The 14,440-nt window shown below is 47.0% G+C and overlaps 1 protein-coding gene across 1 annotated transcript; it reads left to right on the top strand.

Moving 5' to 3' along the window:
• The first annotated feature begins 7,214 nt into the window (after positions 1-7,214).
• On the top strand, positions 7,215-9,437 carry LOC120645753 (putative disease resistance protein At1g50180). The gene is made up of 3 exons (XM_039922499.1): positions 7,215-8,871; positions 8,987-9,194; positions 9,347-9,437. Exons 1-3 carry the CDS (start codon positions 7,308-7,310, stop codon positions 9,435-9,437), a joined length of 1,863 nt encoding a protein of 620 aa, XP_039778433.1. The 5' UTR covers positions 7,215-7,307.
• The last annotated feature ends 5,003 nt before the right edge of the window (positions 9,438-14,440 follow it).

Below are 14,440 nucleotides of genomic sequence, written 5' to 3'. Positions count from 1 at the left end.
CAATTGCTTATGTATTTCAAAACACAAGCCATCGCCTCTGTTTGTGGCACATTTACCTAAATGCAGCTAAACATATCGGGCATGTAATTCAGAAGCATCCTGAGAAGTTTCTACTAGATTTTAAGAGGTGTGTCTATGAAGACAGATCGGAGTTTTATTTCAAAAAAAAGTGGGATGAATTATTGCAGTGTGTGGATTGAGATGTATGCTTTGGCTCGCAACGAAGCCTGTAATGAAGCCGAGCAAACAAGCATCGCTTGGGAGCCGTGAGCCGCAAGGCGTGAGGGAGCAGCGCTGCACTTGCGCAAGCCGAGCCAAGTTTGCGATAGAGCCACAGTTGCCACGAGTGTCGGATCAATTTGCTGGGCATGCGTGCAGAATCGGGAGAGGGTCCTCACGGGAGCACTTATGGGGACGGTCCTCACCGAATTTTTTTCCGCCGTCCCGGTGTCTCCACTGTGAAGAAATCGGGCATGTTACTAAGAACTACAAGCGCCCTCGTCTCCCGAGACCGCCACGCGGTCGTGGTCGCCACACCAGGAGGGTCGGCTCCAGCACGGATGCAGTTGTGGCGGCTCACCGTCGGGGTCAGAGTCACTCCGCAACCTCCGCTTCGACCGCTTCTTCGGGGTCGGCTTCTACAGGACGTGCGTACTCTGGCCCGCCGTCCATCTGCGCACTTTCTCCGGCAGGTCGCACCTCTTCGTCGGAGGATCCCAGGGTTTCACCGGTCGCCGCCTCGAAGTTCCCATGGGGACATTCTTCTCGGCACCCCTCTCTTGTTGTTCACATGGTTCCTCGTACGATGGAGCTGCAGCATGATGAGGACACACTCGTGGCCACCACCTTGGTCGTCTTGGTCATCGGCACACACCCTTCCCTTGCTCCTTTCTAGGTCCGACGCTTTGTTCAGGATAGCTATGGGGTTTCCAGCAGAGATTTCACCTTGCATCAGTACTGGCCGGAAGACTTCCTACTCATATCCCGGAACGCTGAGGATCTGCAGCACGTGCTTGATGCTCCTCCCCTGCCGCGTGCAGACATGGTTCTGCTTTTTTGCTGTTGAAGAAGGCTCTCCACGGCCGAGGGAGAAAAATTGTGCTTTTGGGTGCTGGTTGAGTTCTGCGGTATCCCCTCTCATGCTTGGTCGGCTGCAACTGCACAGATCATGCATCCTCGGTGACGCCTATGCTACCCTGGAACCCACACCCTCCATGGTGGCGCGTGCTGATTTGCGCCGCTTTCAGGCAGCTATTTGGTGTAGTGATCCGGATCTCATCCCAAACGAGGCCATCATCCGCATTCCTGAACATGTCGATAGTTTGGGTGACAATAACCTCTTTCTTAGACAAGATCAGATCATAAACCATGATCTGCCTATGCTTCTCTACAAGATTGAAATCGAGATTCTTGAGATTCATGATTGGAATGATTCGAGCTCCTCAGATGACTCCGGCAACTTACCTGATTGTGTGCTGAGCGACTATGATGACGAAGATGACTACCCGGGCTTTCACCAGGCCTCTCGCTCTCATCCTAGGCCGCGGCAGCCAGTCTTCCGGACTCCTGGCTATGGCAGTTCTGCAGCCGCTGGTGGCAGCGGCGAGGGCCCGAGTTCGGATGCTCCGACTGCCGGTCTGGCGCTAGGATGATCGCTCCCTTTTCCTTTGTGCTTCGGCAGTGTCCCGTCGGTGGGGTGGGGCCAGCGTGCTCCGAGCAAATGTCTTGATGCTGCAGCTGATTTACATGATTTTGGTCGCTTTGTCATGCCTGATGATCAGGTTTTTGACCCCATGATATCTGAAGCAGAAGGCTGCCATTTGTGGGTTTGCAATCTGGAGGCCGGTGATGGGCTCCCTTCTCGCCAAGACTCGCTGATGAGCGACACCCTGATGGACCCCATGTTTGTCAAAGTTGAATTGTTGTCCGCCCCGTCAAGCCCAACCGCTGCCGAAGATGATGCTCCCTCGCCGATCTTGGGATCCCGGTCAGAGATGCTCGGCCCACTACGGAGAGGGATCCCGCCTGACCTGCGCCGGTCGATTTGGAATCGGTACATTTCGATGTTCAGACCCCTGAGCCGGTCCTCCGTGCCTCTCCCTCCCTACGCAATGTCACAGTCGCCCGAGGGACACGGGAGGCCCTTCTGCTGCATCTTTTCTCTGATGCCAGCACGCCGGTGAAAGAGACTGTCGCTAATTTCGCAAATGCTGTGAGTAGGGAGCCCCCCCCCCCCCCCCCCTCCAGCGGTGCTGGTTGCTTGTCCACTGCGCCGGCGTTCCAGGCAGCAGCAGCAGGTGTTCTCCATCCTACATAGCGAGAGGCTGGCAAAGAAATCGCGCCACCGTGCTACCAAGCCCGCGGTCCAGGCGCAAAACGTGATGATGAAGAAGTTAGGCCTGACCTCGGACGTTCGCCCCCCGGATGCTTCCTCATTACAGCAATTTACGGATACGTTCTCCTCCACCCTGATAGTATCCCACTATGGTGCTCTGGACACTTTGTTGCTGGCCGGAATGGGTTCTCTGGCAACGGAGGTGGCTGCGCCTGTGATGATGTCTTGACCCCATTGTCGTTGGGCTTTTGGTGGCAAAGAACTGTTATCCATTTTAAATGAAAACTGTCTTGTCTGGAATGTGCGGGCCTTGAATTCTAGAGCCCGGCGCAATGTGGTGCGTGAGCTTGTTGATCAGGAAAGCATTTCCTTGTTATCATTGCAAGAGACTAAGCTAGAAATTTGTTTGTTGGACCTTGTCCGGGAAATTTTTGGGGCTGGCTGCGCCTATATATTTTTTCCAACCAGCTTCTAACACCTGTGGAGGCATCCTGCTGGCATGGCGGAGCAACATTTGGTTGGTAACAAACCCATTGTTTAGATCACACATCCTGACAGCACAAGTAACCATATTACAGAATGATAAGACGTGGTGGCTCACATGTGTCTATGGTCCACAAACGGACCCGGAGAAAATCATTTTTCAGGACGAACTGAGGGAGGTACGAGCAGCCTGTTCAGGCACTTGGTCGGTATGGGGCGATTTTAACCTGATTTATCAAGCCGAAGACAAAAATAACCATAGGCTTAACAGGCGTATGATGTGCCGTTTTCGACAGTTCCTCAATGATGTTGAGCTTCAGGAGCTTTATCTCAAAGGGCGGCTCTATACTTAGTCGATCAAACGCGATAATCCGATGCTTGAGCGCCTTGATCGTGTTTTCATCTCAGAAGGCTGGGTTGATTCCTTCCCAAATCATGACCTATCGGCATTGGCAACTGAGTGCTCTGATCATGCGCCACTTCTACTCAAAACTGATTGTTCCCTTCCACACTTTAAGCGCTTCTGCTTTGAAAACTTCTGGCTGAAGCGTGAAGGGTACCTGCAGGTCATGGAGGAAGCTTGGAACGCACCATTGCCATGGTCGCACACCGATGTCGATGCTTTCAGATGCGTGGGTTTCAAATTGTGTAATATGGCTAATGCGCTTAAGAGTTGGAGCACTAAACAGATCGGGTCGGTGCATACAACTTGCAATTGCGAAGGAGATCATATACCGACTGGAGGCGGCACAAGATTTCAGGACTCGAGCACCACATGAGTTGGCTTTATGCAGAAAGGTGATGCTATGCTCGTTGGGTCTGGCTTCTTTACAGAGAACGCTGGTTAGGCAACATGCGCTCATTACTTATCTCGCCGAAGGGGATGCCAACACGAGACTTTTCCATTTGCAAGCTTGTCACAGAAGAGGATTACTTATCTCCTAAACATGATTGACCAAATTTTTTTTAAAATAAAACTTTTATAGGTTGGTTTATTGAACCTGTATACTACATGCACAATAATGCGGCTTGATGGCTTATAACGGAAGGTAAACCGGTAGGATGGACCTTTGCGTAATTGAAGTTATCATACAGCTTCAGCGTAGCTGCTTAGGGGTTGAATGCAACTCGTCACCTGGCCAGATATTAACAGGTTATGTTCATCTCGAATGTTTTCCCCCATTGCATGGTAGAACTGATTGATAATGAACACTATACAGGTAGTCAGGTGATTTGACATTAATCTAACTTCGTTATGTCTTTCAGGCTGAGGCCTTGTTTGGGACCGCAGTGGCGATGCGTAAACGCGGAAGACGGAAATAATCCCGCCAAATGCCTCGCATCGGCACGCGTTTGGCGAACACCCACGATGCAAAATGCAGAAGTTTGAACTGCGCACGAGAAAATCAGGTAAGCGACATCGGAGCCGCGTTCGTGTATAAGCGACGCGCGTCTGCTGCTCGCGGTCCCAAACGTGGCCTGAATCTACCGGCACTACAAATGAGTCAGTTTTGAAGGTTGCTCTTAACCACGGCAAAGCTTCTGGTGTGATCAAGTCCCACGGGAGATTCCTCGGTTGTGAAGATCATTGAGCTGGACGATTAGACAAGTAGCCTATGCGTGGCTGATACTGTGGCATGTTCCAGCAGATTTTTTCGTAGGCTGAAACTTCTCGGCTATGTATAATCATGTAGCTTGCAAAATGAGCAGTTTTTCCTATGATGTGATCGTAGGATTTGCTTTGCAATTCCAAACAACTACGGCAGTCTGGAAGTTTACCTGATTTTACTGCAGTGTACCATGGAATAATGAAATCATACAGCACCATTGTCCATTTCTGTGGTTGACCTAAAGCCTATATTCCATTCATCACTGGTTCACTCATTTACCATATTTGTTTTTTATCAGATGATACCTTAGCTTGTATATTCAGGTGCAGCATCTTTCCTGGGTGAACTAGTGGCCAGTCGATTAACGTTGAGCTGAGGATCTATTATGCTCCTAGTATGTGTGCAACTCCAAGTGATCTACAACCACGACACATAATGCTACACTAGAGCCATTATCAGGCACTACGGAAAGAACGGTGTCAATTACAACTTGTACAAAAGAATGACAACGAAAATCATATCTGTTATTGTCAGCAATGTGGTTTATCAGTTCTTCCTTTATATTTTGATCAGGACAATTTGATAGCCTTATCTCAAAATTCCTCCGATGATGCCATCAGAATAGCTCGAGTTTGATAGCTTCAACACGATGAGCAAGTGTTCGCTGCGTTGTTCATTGAAGTGACGGGAGTGTGTAACAGCTGGGATGGATTGGAAGATATTCCCAACAAGTTTAACACTTTAACAAAGTAGTGATCGCTATTCCACCCTTGTTATGCAACACGCCAACAAAAGAATATTTTGGTTTCATTGCGCCCTGTATTCCGAGGCGACCAAGATCACGTTCATGCCTACATGAGTGACTATAGGAATTACTTGCTAAGCACCGTACCTAACAGCTATTATGCGTGGCACAAGCTCTACCTGGTACAACACAAGCTGGCAGGAGGGTGAGTTTACATAGCGCATTGGCACTAGGAAGAAAATTTTGAAGATTGCACACTTCAAGTTCATTAATATTCCTGACCAACTCCATGAGAGCTTTAGCCACGAGCCAACAGCCATATCACAACACGGTACTCAACTTCCGAAAAATGTCCCAGTTGAATAAACGGAAAAAGTGTATTTTTCATCCTTGAAGTTTTACAAAAGTGTGGCAATCATCCCTCATGTTTCATTTGGTGCAAATCAACCCCTTAACTAACTAAACTGGTGCATTTATCATCCCACCTTAGTTAACAATAGTTTAGTGCAATCTAATGGCAGTTTATACCACACAATCATTTGACTAATCTCCGCTTAGCAATGTAGTATGCTGAGTTGACGATATAAAGTCTAAAAAATCGGTAAATCCTCTAAATTGGGTACCCCATAAAAATTTTATCCGAAAAATTAACTTAACCAATTCACGTCAAATTATTATAGCAATTGGCTTAACATTAGACGTGGCTAGGCCACAATTAGTAAGATAATTACATGACCTAAACCAATATTATATGACACTAAACCATTGTTAAATTAAGTTGGGGATGATAAATGCACTATTTTAGTTAGTTAAGGGGTTGATTTGCCCCAAATGAAATATGAGAGATGAATGTCACACCTTTGCAATACTAAAGGGATGAAAAATACACTTTTTCCTTGAATAAATTATCTAGCTTAGTAATTCGAATTTGCACTCTGCTCTAGGCCCCCCACGCCATCAAAATAGGATCCCACAGACACACTTTTCTTTATCTAAGCACAAACCATACAGTAATCTATCAATTATCTTAATATTTTGCTAACAAAAGCAGCCATCATGTCCGTTGTCAAGCCCTAAAATTACAGCATTCATCAAAAAATGAAAAAAAATAATTTGCTTGGCTCACTTTACTAGAGTAATTTCCTTTCAAGGAACCCGCGTGCCTATCATTATTAAAAATTCAAGTCAAAGGGTCCTAGAAAAACTTATTTGATTTAGGTATAAGTATGTTGTACCTTATGCATTTAAGGATTTAAATTTGCAATTAACATGGCATTGTGATGTAAAATATAACTGAAAAGGAACGAAAAAAGTAGAAGCTAGATTAAAGCCAGAGACGTAAAAAGAAAGAAGATGAGATAAAATTTTATGAGAAAAAAAACATGGCAGATCTATTAATATCATGAAAGAAAACCGCTACTCAAAAGGAAAAACAATGCACAAATTCTCTTTCTCCCACATGCTCAGACATGCGAGCAATTCGACTACTTGACACTGTTCACTGATTATATGCAGCAGTAGAATTGGACTGGGCGAAGCCAAGTGAGAGGACAAGGATACCGTAAAATAGTGGTATTAAAGCACGAGATGAGCTTAGATCATGCTGAGCGCGTGGTAACACTACCTCGCCGGAGTCCCACACTGCAGCGATGAATGAAGAACAGCGGGAGAGAGTAACAGGTTTGACACAAATGACACCATTGCGTGCTTAGCTCTTAAATTAGGGGACAGACTGTGCCCTTAAACAAAAAGAAAGGGGTCTCCCATACGTTCCAGTTAAATAGGTTGAGAGGGGTAGATTGCTTTAGGAAGAAATCATCCGGACTCTGCATGCTCATTGTTGTTGTTAACCGATCACATACACTAAGACAAAAAAAAAAAATCCAGAAAAGTCGGTGAATGAAGGCTTTCAAGCTTTTCCTTTAGCATCTTCTTGCCGTGATGGAGGTGCAATTCCTTTTCTCTTTCCAGCATATGTCCTGTGCTTTTCTCTACCATCAAGCAAAGGAGGCCAAACTCCAAAGCAATCCTTGCATTACAAAACAAAAAACATAGCCCTGTCACAGGCACAGTTGCATTCTATCAACCATCGTCTGACCAAGCATTCAGATTCTGAGAGCAGGGAGAAGGTGCAATGGTTGAGCCTGCTATTTCTGCCACTGTTGGCAGAATTGGCGAGCTCGCTGTTCAGGAGACAACATTCTTGTGCGGAGTTACTTCAGAAGCGGGATTCTTGAAAGATGAGCTGGAGCGGCTGCGGTGCTTCCTCCAAGATGCTGGCACCAAGAGGAAATCTGGGAGTGCAACTGCTAAACTTTGGGTTAGCCAAATCAGGGACGCTACATATGAAGCTGAGAATGTCCTAGAGGTGGTTGACTACATGGAGAAGAGAAACAGGCTCAAGAAGGGCTTCATGGGCGCCATTTCAAGGTATGCTCGCCTCCCAAGTGACTTGGTTACCCTTCATAATGTTGGTAATGAAATTCAACGTATCAGAAGGAAGGTTAATGAGATATATGAAAGTGCAAACCGTTTGAATCTTATTGGTAGTGCTGCTGCAGAGGAGAGTCTTGTTGAGGATGACTCTTTGCAACATAGCGGTCTTGTCTATCCTAATTCTGAAGATGTTACTGTTGTTGGTTTTGAGGATGAGCAAAATGAGATAGAAACAAAATTACTTGCTTCAGATAACAACCTTAGTGTGGTCTCAATAGTTGCCATGGGTGGAGCAGGGAAAACTACACTAGCTCGAAAAATCTACAATTCAAATAAAATCAAGGAACACTTTCACACAATTGCATGGGTGACTGTATCCCAAAAGTTTAAGGGTGCTGATTTATTGAAAGATATTATGAAACAAATATTTGGGGGTAAATATGAGGGCAGAGAAATTGATCAGATGCAAGAGTATGAAGTGGGAAAGAAGATCCATGATTTTCTACTAGATAAAAGATACTTAGTTGTGCTTGATGATGTGTGGACAACAGATACATGGAATCAGATAAACAGAACCATCAAAGTATTTCCAGATGTAGATAATGGCAGTAGAGTAATGTTAACCACCCGAAAGATTGATGTTGCAAATCACATTAAAATGCCGAGAAAAGTTCACAATCTGAAACTCTTGGATGCTGAGAAAAGCTGGGACCTTTTCATTAGCAAGGCCTTGCCATCATATAACAGGTCCTCGATACATAACATTGGTGAGTTTGAAGAACTTGGGAGACAGATTGCAAGTAAATGTAATGGATTACCACTTGCACTTTCTGTTTTGGGGGGTTTTCTATCAAAGAATTTAACTATAGAAGCATGGAAAGATACACTATCAGGTTGGACATCGACTGAAAATGGGCGCATGATGGGAGAAATACTGGCTCGAAGTTACAATGACTTGCCAAATCATCTAAAATGTTGTTTTCTCTATCTTGCTGTTTTCCCTGAGGATCACCTCATACATGTATCAGATCTTATCAATTCATGGATAGCAGAAAGCTTCGTTCCTAGTTCAAGAAAGCATAAGGAACAAATGGCACGGAAGTATGTAACTGAGTTGGCTCAAAGAAGCTTGGTTCAGGTTACTGATACAAGTAAAGCGCACGGGTGGATTGAAAGTATACAACTTCATGATATTTTACATGATTGGTGCGTTGGAGAAGCAAGAGATGCTGGTTTCTGCGATGTCATCGACAAAACTACGGGTCAGGTTTCGTCTCCCCTCTTTGAATATATAGTTCCTTAGCTTTGAAAACAGAGTTCGTTCTTCCTAATTATTGACTCCTTCCTGACCTGTTATGTATCCCCCCAAAATTGCAGGGCATGTTGTGCTATCATACCGCTCTTCTCTTCAGAACTGCTATGAAGATGACATGTTCGAGGCAGCACCTAATCTCCGAACTCTTATTGGTTTTGATCTTCCATCCCTACCTATGCTGAGATACCTAAGGGTTCTTCACGTAGAGAAATCGAGAGTAATGAATCTCTCTCGGGCAATCAGTGGGTGCATTCACCTTAGGTGCCTCAGGTTAATAGAGTGTGACGAGGTCACGCTTCCTTCTTCACTTGGGCAATTACTTTACTTGCAAACTATAGATCTGAGGGATACATATTTGGAATCAGAAGTGCCAAAATCCATATGGGCTATCCCTGCTCTTAGGCATGTTTGCCTCGGTGAAGATTGCAGAATTGGATCTTCTCCACCAAGGAATGGTCCACCGAAAGAGCTCCAGGTCTTCTCCACCAAGATCTTCTCCCATTTCAACCTTAATTTTCTACTATATTTCGAGGAGTAGCAAACAAGGGTTCGTTTATAGATGTAAACTGTTATTAATCTTCATGGAGGAATGTGCTCGATAGATTTTTTTTTTTAGATGAAGGAAGTATAACTTCCGGCCTCTACACCAACCAACAGGGATGTATTCAGCCATTAAACTCCACAAATATCTCCATTAAACTCCACAAATATCTAAATATGTGCACATCAGGATTTGAACCCTGGTGGAGGAATGTGCTCGATAGATATTGTGTACCTAATCTACCATCAGGATTTAAGTGTTTGGAATAATCGTTGCAGAGTCAGCTGGTGCCTGGTAGGGCATGCTATTGCCTCTTAACATAATCATTGTGTTCCGAATATATACTAGACGTACAACTACTCTATGTAATTAATAGACGAGTAATTGAACCCGCAACAATATTTTGCAGGTGACACAGCGGCTGTTGGGGATTGGACCTTCGGGTCAAGCCCTCACCCTCGGAAATGCTCCCTAACCTGTTTGCAGGGCTACAACGAAATGGAGCTAAGCGCACCCGAAAGTATCGGATGAACGCTGAGAGGCGCAAGCTTGAAGACCATGACCTTCGGTCCGAAGGATATCACCTTCCGAGGGCCGAAGGTAACGGATAGCTACCCTGAAGCGAAAGCACAAGCTCCAGGACCTTCGGTCCGAGGGATTTAGTCTCCACCGCGCCGAAGGTGACGAACGTCTACCCGGAAGCGTAAACTTGAAGTTTGAGACCTTCGGGAGAAGAGCCCGCGACCGGGAACGGTGGCGACTGACCGGTTGTTGATGGGACCTTCAAGACCCAAGCTCCCGGAGGTACCCGAAGGTTATGGTGACCTTCGTCGACTGAAGACACGTGAGTAAAACGTGAGTATGTAAGAAGGTCGGAGTTGTACACCCTCCAAATGCGTGAGAAGGTCGGATTTGTAAACCTCTCATCTTGTAATTTTACCCCGGAACCGGCCAAAAGTGAGCTGTAAATGAGTTGGGAGGGGGCAATTTAGGAAAACCTGGCCGAGGGCTAGGGGTATAAATAGCCCCCTCTCTCCACAGTGTAGGGGGTTGAATTTTCTGACTATTATTAGAGAGCTCGACATTTACTTTCATTGTCACCTTTCTTACTGTTCATGCTCCCTGTTTGGGCATCTACAAAGCAAAGGTCCCAACAGCGGCGCCCACCGTTCCAGCACGTAAAACAACCCTCGATGGCCCCAGCGAAGAAGAAAGCCACCGCCGGCACCACAAGCATCTCCACTGAGCCTGGCCGCAACCTCGATGGCCCCCAACCGCAGCACGAAGGAGTCAACCCACAAATGGAAGACATCAACAATGAAGCTCCCCCTCACGGAGACCAGTTTGATAACACTGAAAACTCCGAAGCTCATCAACTCACAGAAACTGCACTCAAGCTCAAAGCCCTCGAAATGAAGAAAAAGAATATAGAAGCCCAGCTTGCAACCAAAAGAGGGCAATGGACCAAGCCAACAAGTTAGCCGAGGCAAGGCGCAGGCTAGCAGAGATGGAGGCAGAAGTTGAGAACTTACAGAGGGCATACCAAGAAATGCCCGAAGGCTCCTCCCAGCAAGAAAACCGCGTCATCCTACAGACAGCCTTCGCTCATAATGAGAACCAAAGGCCACCGCCGGTCAACCTCCCATTTGACCCGACCTCGCCACTCTCAGTCGCTCTGCAGCGAACTTCATGGCCGCTCGGCTACAAGCCAACTCAACTCCCCAAGTACAACGCCACAACAGATCCAACTCAGTTCCTCATGGCCTACGAAGCAACCATCGCTTCGGCCGGAGGTGACGACTCCACCATGGCCAAGTCCTTCGCCATGGCTTGCGAAGGTTCGGTGGCCAACTGGTATTCGTACCTGCCTCCGCAATCAATCAACAACTGGTATCAGCTAAAAGGAAGACTCCTCCAGGACTTCCAGGGCTTCAGAAGGCTGACTACAAACACTGTCAAAGATTTCAAGTGCCCCCAGCATGACCGCGAGCCCCTCTATGACTACTTCCGGAGGTTCGTCCAAAAGAAGGCTCAAATTCCAAACTTCCCGGAAAAAGATGCGATAGAAAAATGCATCGAGGGACTACTGCCTGGTCAGCTCCCTTCCCACCTCATAAGAGAGCCTCCGAGGACTCTAGAGGAGCTTTATTCAGAAGCAGAAAAGTACGCGAAGTCAGACGCCGACCACCGCAGAAGAGTCGAGCAAAGAAGAATCATGCGCCAGGCTGAAAAGTACAACCAGCAAACATGGCAGCAAGAGAAGCAGCCAGTGCATCAGCTCATCTTACCTCTGGAAACTTCGCACGAAGATGAGGATCAGATAACCTTCGATCCCTTCATGACACCACCAGAGTCAGAGCCTCAACGCTCAAACGACAAGCAACCTTCGTCCGGGGCACGAGGCAGAGGTCGCGGCAGAGGAAGGGGCCGAGGTCGTGGACCTTCGCGTGACCCCAAAAAATTCTTCTGTCACTTCCATGGATCTGACTCCGACCACAGAACAAACCAATGCCCGGAGAAAAAGAAAACCCTCGACAGAATGGAGGCCGAGAAAAAGGCCAAGCTAGTTGGCCACACTACATGGCCACAGACCCAACAACCTCAACAAATACAGTACACACAGCCTTCGTTCGTTCCACCACAACCATTTACACAAGCATACCGCCCACCAATGTTTAGCTACAACTACAATCAAAGCTGGCAGATGCAGCCAAACCCTACAACGCAAAACATTCAACCCACAGCCCAAGCTCAACCCACTCAGGAACAGCTACCGCCACCCCCAGCTCTGCCACCAAAACAAGAAAGCCAAACCACAAATAGCCAACCCGCGGCACTACCATCCTTCGGCATGATCATGCCAATCTCCGGAGGTTCTACCCTGGACTTCGAGAACAAAAGGCAACGCAGGGACTACTTCAGGCAAGTCCATTGCATCATCTCCGAGGGCCCAACAAAGAGAACCCAGTGGTCACACTCTCCGATCACCTTCTCCGAAGAAAATGTCAACCTCATCAGCTACCCACACACAGATGCCCTCGTCATCAAGGCAAACATTCAAGGCTGGAGGATTGGCAAAATATTAGTTGACACTGGCAGCTCAGCAGACATCATATTTTCTGACACCTTTGATAAGATGGGTATTGACCGAAGCCTGCTTCAACCTTCGGACATCCCTTTAATGGGATTTGGAGGAAAGAGAGTGAACGCAATCGGCAAACTGTCACTACCCGTGTCCTTCGGAGACACAGCCAACGCAAGAACAGAGCACATCACCTTCGATGTGGTAGAAATGCCCTACCCGTACCGCGCAATCTTAGGAAGAGGGACAATCAACAAGTTCGAAGCTATCGTCCATCAACTATACTTGTGTATGAAAATGCCAGCTCCCGCGGGGGTCATCACCGTCCGCGGAGACCAGCAACTTGCGCGGGACATTGAGAGGGGATACACCCCAGGACAGAAAAATGTACACAACCTTCGGAATGAATCCAAGCCCGTTACCTTCAAAGAGCAGCAAAAGGACAGCGAGAAAGCAACCTTCGAAGAAGACTGCGAAGTTAAGAAGGTCACCCTCGATGAACATCTCCCCGACAAAATGGTCACTATCAATGCAACCCTAGAGCCCAAAGAGGAGAAAGAACTTCTCGAGTTCCTCCGCAAGAATCAAGATGTTTTTGCATGGTCCGCCAGTGACCTTCGGGGAGTCAGCAGAGACATCATTGAGCATCGCCTGGACATCAACCCAAACATCAAGCCGAAGAAGCAGAAGCTTCGCAAAATGGCAGATGAAAAGGTCACAGCAGTCAAGGCCGAAGTCCAGAGACTACTAGATGCAAATGTCATTAGAGAAGTCAAGTACCCAACATGGCTGGCAAACACTGTGCCGGTCAAAAAGAAGAATGGCAAATGGCGGATGTGCATCGATTTCACTGACCTAAATAAAGCCTGTCCGAAGGATGACTTCCCGCTGCCAAGAATCGACAGAGTCGTTGATGACGCAGCAAACAGTCAACTCATGTCTCTGCTGGATTGCTTCTCTGGATACCATCAGATATGGATGAGAAAGGAAGATGAAGAGAAAACAAGCTTCATAACACCCTTCGGCACCTACTGCTTCGTAAGGATGCCCGAAGGACTAAAGAATGCAGGACAGTCTTTTTCAAGAATGTCCTCCGTGGTTTTAGACCACCAACTTAGAAGGAATGTCCTGGCTTATGTTGACGACATCGTTGTAACCAGTTCAATAAGAAAAGAAGCAACCATGTGGCAGACCTGGCCGAAACCTTCGCAAGCCTAAGAAAAGCAGGGCTGTCTTTAAACCCCAACAAATGCATCTTCGGAGTTCACAAAGGAAAGGTGCTAGGATGCCTGGTTTCCACAAAAGGCATCGAAGCAAACCCTGACAAAGTAAAAGCCCTTTGGAAAATGGAGGAGCCGAAGTCCATCAGGGACGTTCAGAAACTTACAGGGTGAATAGCAGCCCTAAACAGATTCATCCCCCGCTCTGCAGACCGAAGCCTTCCGTTCTTCAAGGTCCTTCGCAACGCAAACAAATTTCAGTGGGGCCACGAGCAAAGCGAAGCACTCCAGGCACTAAAAAACCACCTACAGAACATGATCAAAATGACCTCACCTGACCCGAAGGATGTGCTGCTCCTGTACATCGCAGCATCCTACTCCGCAGTCAGTGCAATGCTCATGCTCGAGAGAGAGAGTGAAGGGAAAAAGAAGCAACTACCTGTTTATTTCGTATCAGAAGCTCTCGCTGGCTCGAAGCTCCTGTACTCAGAGCTAGAAAAAATCGCATATGCAGTAGTCATGTCTGCCCGGAAGCTTCGATACTATTTCGAAGCTCAGAAGATAATAGTGGTCACAGATCAACCTTTACATGATTTGTTCAGTAACAGAGAGGCATCTGTCAGAATTGCCAAATGGGCTTCAGAACTCTCCGAGTTTTACATAGACTTCGAAA

This window comes from Panicum virgatum, chromosome 8K, assembly GCF_016808335.1.
Source record: "Panicum virgatum strain AP13 chromosome 8K, P.virgatum_v5, whole genome shotgun sequence".
NCBI classification, from domain to species: Eukaryota; Viridiplantae; Streptophyta; class Magnoliopsida; order Poales; family Poaceae; genus Panicum; species Panicum virgatum.
This window is presented reverse-complemented; position numbering and strand designations above follow the sequence as displayed.

What these genes read in the sequence shown, in the direction of transcription:
- LOC120645753 (XM_039922499.1), top strand. Translation starts at nt 7,308, where the DNA reads ATGGTTGAGCCTGCTATTTCTGCCACTGTTGGCAGAATTGGCGAGCTC. An exon ending in TGTCATCGACAAAACTACGG is followed by an intron (nt 8,872 to 8,986) that starts GTCAGGTTTCGT and finishes CCAAAATTGCAG; the next exon opens with GGCATGTTGTGCTATCATAC. An exon ending in ATTCACCTTAGGTGCCTCAG is followed by an intron (nt 9,195 to 9,346) that starts GTTAATAGAGTG and finishes GCCTCGGTGAAG; the next exon opens with ATTGCAGAATTGGATCTTCT.